The sequence below is a fragment of the Emiliania huxleyi genome (assembly GCF_000372725.1).
Source record: "Emiliania huxleyi CCMP1516 unplaced genomic scaffold EMIHUscaffold_1, whole genome shotgun sequence".
NCBI classification, from domain to species: Eukaryota; Haptophyta; order Isochrysidales; family Noelaerhabdaceae; genus Emiliania; species Emiliania huxleyi.
The window spans coordinates 127,030-136,205 of NW_005202428.1; the positions used below are offsets into that span (position 1 = coordinate 127,030).

The following is a 9,176-nucleotide window of genomic DNA, read 5'->3' on the forward strand; positions in this document are numbered from 1 at the left end:
TGGCGAAGCAAAATTGAGGAAATCGGCACGATACCCAGCCCGTCGCAGGGTATTTTCCAGGTATACCCGGGGGTTTCCACGGTATACCCGCAAAATCCCCGGTATTTTGCCGATTTGGCTGATTTTGGGCCCCAACCAGCCTCAGACTCGGCTCAGAGCCCGGAAAATTTGATGGTTTCCCCGGGAAAACAGAGAGGGAAAAAGAGGGTGCTGTAGAGAAAAAAGGAAAGGAAAAGAGACGGGGTGCGAGAGAGAGGAAAAGCTTGTTCAGCCTAAATCGGCTTCTTACACAGCCCTTCCCTGCAGCGAGCCCCCCTCCAACCCACCCGCGCTAGGTCTCGGGGGACGCAGGGGTCACTCCCTCTGCCCAAAATTTCTCTTCGCCTGCGGCGCGCGCACTTGTCACTATCCAAGTCTGCGGTGTTCTGAGTGGAGTGCGAGTGGATGGAGGCGTGTGTGCGTCTCCCGTCATCCAGAGAGCCGACTCGGCGGCAGACTCTGGCATCGCCCTCGCGGACCGCAGCTTACCTCTTGCTTACCTAAAAATCCTTCGGGCCGGCTCTGGCTCTCTAGGTGTGAGTGTAGAGTTGGCTTGAGTGCCGGCCGGAGCTAAGAAACCACGGCGTCGGGTGGGTGAGGGCTGTGGAAAGGATTAGAAACGGCGGCGTGCCGCGGAATCCTGTTTTCTTAATGCCCGCAACCCACTGTACGGCCGAGAGCAAACATCTGAGAGAGAGATCAACAGACAATCAAACGCAGCGAACATGGGGTGGCCTTGCCGTTCTAAGGCCAGAAATTTCCAACTGTCTCATCAAGCGCACGTGTCCGTAACCGAAAGCGGAATTCATCACCGATCAAAAAAGCTTGCAATGCTGCCACTGCTCGCACTGGCCTCTTCGTTGGTGCTCCCGACGGTGCGCTCCCCGACGGCGCGCTCGCCGCTCGCGACATCGCGGGCGGCGTCGCCTTTGATGTCTGGCGAACCGACGTTCTACGCTGTGTATCACACGTTCAAGCCTCGGGCCGCCAAGGCGTGGTGGGCCAACATGAAGTCTCTCAATTTTAAGGATGTCGCCAAGGCGCAGCACGCGGCGGGCATCTTCGGCCACGCCTTCCTCCCCTCCGAGCCCGAGGGACCCATCCTCTGCCTGTGGGAGTGCAAAGAAAAGATGTCGCTGCAGGAGTTCGAAAATTTCATCGATGGCCCAAACAGCCCTACTGGGGGCGCGCTCATCAACAAGGCTTTCAGGGTCCTCCCCTCTGGGCTCACGCCCCCATCCGCGTGGCCAACGCTGCCCAAGACTCCCGCCAGGTCAACGGGCAGCTTTTTCTGGGTGCACCACTCCTTTGTGGACCAGAATGCGCACAAGTCCTTCTGGGAGTTCGCTGACCAGGCCAACTGGGCCGACCTCGCCGCTAAGAATCGCGCCAACGGCGTCCACAACCATTGCTTCCTCCCGACCGGCACCTCGCACAAGGCCCCGACCGGCACCCCACAGCGACCGCTCGCGCGTCGGCCGACGCCCGTCTCTTCATGCCACAGGACGATATATTCTGCATCTGGGAAGCCTCCCAACCCTTGAGCGCCGAAGAGTTCCAATCCTTCATCGACGGCCCCGACGGCCCGGCGCCGGGCGTGTTCATCAATCGGGTGTTCCCGGTGATTGAGGGTGGCATCACGCCATCGACCGCCTTCCCGGCCTCGGGGCTGAACGCAATCATGGCCAAGATTGAGGCATGCCCCACCCACCCCACGCCTCGCAGGAGCGGGCGCCATTCGGTGCGGCGCCTCTCACACGTCTCCTGTATGGTGTGGTATAGGAGCTGCTTCCGCTCAAACTGGACGAGATGGTCTCCAAGGCCAAGGGCGCCTTCAAAAAGGAGGCGTGAAGATCGCTGGCGCGGTGCCGGTGGCGCGGTAGGCCGGTAGCGGCGCGACGAGACTCGTGTGACAGTCTGGGGACACACCCCGTAAAAACCAAATTTCCACGAGAACGTACGCACTATCTCGTTGGACACTGTACTCAGTGCACACAACAAATGTACAATTAGCCGGTTAATTAATCAGCTTATCTCGTCGCGAAGGGCTGCACCCGCCGGGGGCCCGGGTGCGCAGGCGAGCTCGGGTCTGCGGAGCCGAGACACGGAGGCGTTGTGGGCGGCTTGACCATCTTGCCACCGCGCACGGCGGAGAGGGCGAGCGCGTAGACGAGTTTGCAGACGAGGGCGAAGAGGAGGATGTAGAGCATGCAGAGCGCGACGGTATTCTCCGAAGTGAAGCACGAGTAGTTTGCGGCGAAGCTGTCGAGGATCTCCTCCCCCGTCTCGCCGTAGCAGGACGTGGGCGGGGCATCCGGGCAGAAGAAGCCCTGCGAACACTCGCCCTCGCCGGTCGCGTTGAAGACACACCGCTCAGTCCCGCCGTAGGTATGGTCGCCCATCGCCCAGAGGATGTAGGTGGACCCCTGGATCTGCCAGCGCAGAGGAAGAGCGTACGCAAAGATGCGGATCGGCCAGATGATGTCCTCGGGCGGCATCATGAAGCCGTTCATGAGCAGGCCCAGGAACCACGCCTGGAGAGGGAGGAGGGAGGCGGTCCGAGGCGCGGGCGGGGTTGAGGAGGGAAGAAGGCGCCGTCCTCGCGCGGGGCGCCTGAATGAAGAAGAGCAGGCCTAGGACCGGCGACGAGGCGAGCGAGCAGACCTGCGCCAGGCAGTCGAAGGCGGCGAGCGTAAACGCAAAGATGACGCACTGCAGACCGAGGGTCTCCCACGGCCAGTCCGCGACCGCGTAGACGGGAACCAAGTTGGCAAAGGCGAGCACAAACATCATCGGCGCCTGGTCACAGGGGGGAGGGCGTGGAGCGACGCGGCCCGCCTCCGGGTGTGAAGCGCGCGACCGCCAATTGGCGCCTGCAGCAGCGTCTGCGCGGCGACGTACACGGCCGGGTGGTAGATGCCGTCCCGCAGCTCGCGCCGGAGGATCTGGAGGTCGAGAAACTGGGCGAGGAGGGGGAGCAGCCCGAGGGCGGGCGCGATGTTCGAGATCCACCACTGTTCACACGGATGGGGTGTGAAGAGACGCTGTTCACCGCCCCCGCTGCGGGGAGCGCGCCCATCGTCGGCGCCTCGAGGAACAGCCGAGGAAAGAGCTGCTCCTGCGAGTCGCGCCTCCGCGTGTCGATGTAGATGATCGAGAGGAAGAGCGAGATGACGACGAAGATGACGCACCGCGCGCTGTACATGATCGGGTCGCGCAGCAGGAGCCGGCCGTGCTTGTGCAGCAGCACGCCGAACTGCGTCGCCACGCCCGCGCCCGCCGGCTGCTGCTCGCTGCCGCAGTCGGCCTCCTCCGTCTGCGGCGGAGGCTGCTTCGAGCTCCACTGCGCGATTATCTCCTCGACCAGGCTCGCGTCGGTGAAGTCCGCGTTTGCGATCGACAGCATGTGGTCGGCCGGGTTGGTGTTGGCGGGGACGGGCTGGCCGATCGAGGCGAGGTAGCCGACCAGCTCGCTCGCCGGCCCGCAGTACGCCGCCCGCCCGCCCGACAGGATGAGCGTCTTGTCGAAGCCGGCAAAGACGGCCGACGAGGGCTGGTGGATCGTGCAGAGGATCGCGGCGTTGACGCGGCGCGCGACGCTCTTGAGCAGCGCCATGACGGCGGCGGCGCCGGCGGCGTCGAGTCCGGAGGTGGGCTCGTCGAGGAAGACGAGGAGCGGCTCCTTGGCCAGCGCCAGCGCCAGCGAGAGCCGCCGCCGCTGCCCGCCCGACAGGCCGCGCACCAGCGCGTTGCCGGCGCGCGTGTGCTGGCACGACTCGAGCCCGAGGGCGCCGAGCAGCTCGTCGACGGCGGCGGCGCGCTCGGCCGAGCGCAGCGCCGGCCGCGAGAGGCGCACCGCGTACTCGAGCTGCTCGCGCGCGGTGAGGAAGGCCCAGAGCGAGTCCTCCTGCTCGACCGACGCCGCGTGCGCCGTGTAGACCGTGCGCGTGAACGCGTGGCCGTTGAGAGTCACATTCCCGTACGGAGTGCCGGGTCCCTTTTCGAGCGCGAGCATGCGCAGCAGCGTCGTCTTGCCCGCGCCGCTCGGGCCCATCACGGCGAGGACCTCGCCCGACGAAACCGACGCAGAGACGTTGCGCAGAAGGTAGCGGTCCTTGGTTTTGACGCAGCAAGCGGGCGTGTTTCCCAGGCCCCGTCCATCCGATCGCACTTTCACGCGGTAGGAGCAGTTTTTGAACTCGAAGCGCACCGGTTTGGCAGGGGCGTCGACCACCATCCAACTTCGCGGTTGGACCTGAGCAATGTCCGAATCCCGAGCGATGTCCGAATCCGCTGTATTTGAATCATCCTTTTCTTTTTAACATCGGAACTCTATCGCTAACACGCGCGCACCACCGAGACTGTGGTGGGCGCGCTGCGGTCGCACGTCTACCTCCGTCATAGTGCCACGACGTGCGGCCTAGATTTAGCACACGCGCCTCTGCTTGCATACACTCATACATTGGATTGTCATCACCTGTGAGTGCGAGACAGGGCTAGCCGTAGGCAGCTAGCCTCTGAGGAGGGCGTCCATAGACACCTCACTAGACCCCACACACGGTCTCGTCCGTGCCCCGCCGGCCGGAGAGATTGCTGGAGGTAGAGCAAGCCTGCTCTAGCTTCGCATGTCACTTCCTGTTGTCTGTTGTTTGTTGTGCCCTTGTTTGTTCTCTTGGCACCTTGGAGTGCTGGGGGGGGGGGGGCGACAGGGAGGATGTGGCCTTGAGTTATGTGTACGCCTACTCAGGGTGTGTGGCAGCCCGCTGGCTGTGTCTTGTGGAGCATGTTTGTGTCTGTGTGTCGCTCGTGCGTGTCGTCATCTCATCTGTCTAGCGTCAACCCATACCGCGTTGGTGTCCAGTCCGAGCCTGGCTGTTCTTCACCTTTCTACCTACCTACCTACGAAGAGAGACGCCGAGAGTGGGCGACGGCTAGCAACACACCTTCTTTCCCGTGAAATCCCTGTGTGAAAGTGAACGGTGTTCTTTTACGGTCGCACGGCAGAAAAAATCGGGCAAGGCGGCCTCCAACTGGCCTCCAACCTGGTTGGGATCTCGGCGGCCGTATCTCGGTCAAACCACGTGTCCTCTGGGATCCCGGATCGCCTCTCTTCGCACAAGCTCAGAGAGCGATGTCTCCGCTTGGCCCCGAGGCATCCAGCACGAACGCAAAGCTCGGCGCCTCGTCGCCACTTCTTGGCTTCGATCTCTCCTCGTTTGTCGAGGCGGCACATAGCGCCCTTGAGGCTGACAAGGTGAAGGGCCAGGCCATGCCCAACCGTCGCCGCCGCGGAACCAGCATCCCAAACTCGCTGCTCGCATCGGTGAGGCAGGAGGTTCTTGTCGAGACGAAGGAGAAGAATGAGCAGGTCGCCCGCACCAAAGAGCTGCGGGCGTGGGGCAAGGGCGAGGCGTGGGTGCCATGTGAGGCGGTGCCAGAGGAGTGGCCCGACCCACCTCCGTATGAGGACATCGGCGTCTTCTCCCTCGAGTGAGTGGTGGGTCGGGCCTCTCCCTCGAGTTCGGATGCGCTGCGGCGCGCTGCGAAAGCGAGCGCGCCGACGGCGTCACCCTTTTTCCGTGCAACGCGGTTCTCTCTCTCCCCTTCGGAGAAGCAGTTGGTGTGCACGCGCTACTAGCGCGTGCCGGTTTATCGGGCAAAATTCTTTTTTACGCTCTTGTTGCCGCGACCAGCCAGGACCCTTTGAAATCATAAACTGCGACGTCCGTGAGGCCCCTACGGCCGGTGGCAGTGAGTGGGTGATTGGAGAGTAAACATAAACTACTATCACCCGCACCGCAACCAGCATGCAGCAACCAGCCAACCACGCTCCCCACACCCGGTGTTTGCGCGAAGAGAGGGGTCGAGCGGAGCGCGCGCGACCCCCACCTGTTCTCGGCCTCTCGCGAAGCGTCTCGATCGAGCCGCACAGGTCTCGACGGAGAGAATCGAGTGGGGGCGGCTCGGCGCGCCACTCCACAGCTGCACTGTCACAGCAAAGGCCAAAGCTCCTCGCGGAGTGCTGGGAAAACTACTGGGAAAATCATCAGAAAATTCTTTTATTTGGCGACCAGCGGCAGCTCCGGCCTGGCCGCCGACCCATACGACACTTTTACGCGCCTCGGCGCCACCCTCACTCACACACCCCCACCTCCGCTACCGCCGCCCTCGCCTCAACCTCCGCCGCCGCCGCCGCCACCCCCCTCCCCCTTACCCCCACCGCCGTCGCCCGAGACGCCACCGCCTCTGCGTGTTGTGTGTTGGGTGTCTCTTGTGCGCCTCGGTGTTGTGGGTGCGTGCCCCTATGCCACCACCGCCTGCGTTTCCTGCCTTCGAAATCGTGACCGCCCGGTGCAGCGAGCCTCGGCGGCTGTTTTACAAAACTCTCTCTGGTGTTTCTTAGCGTAGAAAGAACCCTGCACAAAGACCGCAGGGCGGGGACCTGTTCCTTTTTACCCATCTCCTAGTAGAGGTGTCCGTTTTATTTATTTATTTAGCGTAGCTATAGTGTATAGACGAAACTCTTCTCCACTGTATCAGAGACACTCGCTCAGGGACCGACATGGCGACATGCGACATCACTCTGGAGCCGCGAACAATCATGCGACATGCGCACACCATGGAACACACACCACAGCACGTGTAGAAGGGGCGACGCTCACCGCGCGGGCGGGCTGGCAGATGGCGGGGCGACCCACAACGCGGCCGCCTCCTGCCGGCGCTGCCCGGGCGGCATTTGCCAACTCACCATCTCACGCACACCGCAGGCAGTCTGCACCGCTCATGCCGCGTCTGATGTATGAACCGCGATCGTGCTGCTGGGCTGCTGCACCGGAAGGTACTGCAGGCTGAGGCGCGCGATGCGTGCGCGCGGTCCGAACACCATCGCGATCGGCGGGTTGATCGCCGTCACGAGGATCAACGGCAACCCGGTGTAATCGAACTGGACATCCGTGGGCACCGGGGCGTCGAGGGCGGCCTGGATCGTTTCGTCCGCGCTGCCAAGGAAAGCGAAGACGAACATCCCCGAGAAGAGAAGGACGAAGACGGCCGTCGCGAGCTCGGCTGACACGAAGACAGCGTTGCGCGCAGAGGAGCAGCACGCGCGCAGCCCGCCATCGGTAAAATGTAGAAACTCCAGCACGCTCGACAGCTTGAGCAGCCCGTAGCCGATCAACCCGAGGCCGAAGCCGGCCACGTGCAGCCGCATGTTCTCGACCCCGACGGGCTCGATGCCAATGCTCCACGTGAACATGGTAGCGAGCAACATCGCTGTGAGCAGCAGCAGGAGACGCAGTGCCTTCCACACGCCCGGCTCGTAGGTGACGCGATGCGCGGCGAGGATGACGGTGAGCATGAAGAAAAATATGCTCAGGTACGAGAGCGGGATGCACACCAGCCGCGCCGGCATGGTGTCCACGCCGATGCAGATATTGTAGACCCCGAAGACGCGTGCGATGCCGTTATCTTCCAAGCCGCCGCGATTGAAGACGGCTGTCACGATCCAGCCGACGGCATAGGTGGCGAAGAAGCAGACGTCAAAGGCCACAAGCGTGCGCCCGGACGAGACCAGCGGGAGCTCATCGGGCGTGAAAGTGCAGCCCCGGGCCGAGCACCAGCGCATGCGCTAAGCCCGCTTTAAACGGCGTGGTGTGAGGCAGACGCCGTTTAAAAAATGACTAGCGTTGCGCAGCGACAGGAGCGAGTTCGCTTGGGTTGTCTGTTTTCTTTCTTTCTTTCTTTAGGAGCGAGTTCGCGCTGCGCTAGGCTCAGACGGCGAGTTCGCGCTGCGCTAGGCTCAGACGGCGAGTTCGCGCTGCGCTAGGCTCAGTACGGCGAGTTCGCGCTGTGCGGCCTGGCTGCACCGCTCTAGCAAGAGACTCTAGGCTCTCCTCTTGCGAAGATTTTATCTCTCGGCTGCGTTGGCTCGCCAAAGAGTCTTGTTGAATGTTCTCGATGGCTGCTCGATGCCTTCGTCGATGGCGCTGACTTGGGAGTGTGTGTTTTCCGGTAGAGAAGGAAACACGCACGTCGTCCGGGTTCTGTCGAGCGTGCGGGCCGCCGGGCGGTTAGGGCGGAGGCCAGGGCGCCAGGCTTGCGAGAGGGCGAGAGCTAGTGCGAGAGTTAAAACACACGACACACACGACACGACAGGGACACAGACACATCCACACACACACACACACACACACACACACACACACACACACACACACACACACACACACACACACACACACACACACACACACACACACACACACACACACACACACACACACACACACACACACACACACACACACTGCGCTCCCCTCAGCTCCCGCGCGGGCAGGGAGACGCGAGCCCGACGGAGTCCGGTGGTGGGGGCCCACGCAGCCAGCCCCTGCGTTGCAAAGGTTGGTGCTGAGCCGCCGCCGCCGCTCGCTCTCGAAAAGCGTCGCGCTGCTGCCCGTTCCCGGAGCGACGAGCGCGAGTTTGGTGGCCAGGGCCTCGCCTGAAGGGGGGGCGGGGCAGGGGGGAGAAGTGAGGACGTCAGCGAGCGGGTGGGGCTGCCGGGAAGGTGGTGAGTGGGGGTGGATGCACCTCAAACACGAGCGAGTAGCGGGAGACCGTCGATACTCCGGCGGAAGAGTGCTCCCCCGCCGCCCCCTGGGTCACCCCGAGTGACCTCGCAGCCCACGCCGTGAGGCGCTGCTGTCAGGGGAATGTTGGGGGCGTGCAAAGCCGCTCGGAAGAGACGGCCAGGAGCCAAGGAGCGGCCGGAGCGCGGCGAAAGACCGACGGGAAGTGGCCGCCGCATGCAGCCTCCGCGGAGGCTGCATGCGGCGGCCGCATCCTGGCGCTGCGCGCGACCGGCCCCTCTCGGTGTGCTCTGCGGAACGGCCTCGCTCGAACGCGCGCCTGCCGGGTCGGGGCGGTCACGGGACCGGCTGAAATTGCGGCCGCAGCTGCTGGGGGGGGTGAGAATGGCCGGGCTTGAACGGCTTCTCGCGAGGTACCCGCATCCCGACGCAGCAGCGATTTGGCATTCTATATCTTTCGCGGCCTTCGCCAAGCGCAGGCGCGGCGGAGCGAGGGCGGTAAATTTCTTTTTACGCGCCTCCGCCCGCGCCGAGCCAAAGGAGCTCCGCGGA

General features: G+C 63.4%; 2 protein-coding genes across 2 annotated transcripts; one reads left to right on the top strand and one right to left on the bottom strand.

The window, feature by feature from the left end:
• Positions 1 to 986: 986 nt before the first annotated feature.
• On the top strand, positions 987 to 1,238 carry EMIHUDRAFT_59524 (hypothetical protein; the record flags this gene model as incomplete). Its single annotated transcript, XM_005793844.1, has 1 exon — positions 987 to 1,238. A coding segment is annotated over one exon (252 nt), but the record flags the coding sequence as incomplete, so codon positions are not given.
• An 831-nt stretch (positions 1,239 to 2,069) lies between these two features.
• EMIHUDRAFT_460907 (hypothetical protein) lies at positions 2,070 to 4,276 on the bottom strand (the record flags this gene model as incomplete). Its single annotated transcript, XM_005793845.1, has 4 exons — positions 2,070 to 2,573; positions 2,704 to 2,751; positions 2,847 to 3,053; positions 3,092 to 4,276. The coding sequence occupies 4 exons, from the start codon at positions 4,274 to 4,276 to the stop codon at positions 2,070 to 2,072; spliced, it is 1,944 nt and encodes a 647-aa protein (XP_005793902.1).
• Between the last annotated feature and the right edge of the window lie 4,900 nt (positions 4,277 to 9,176).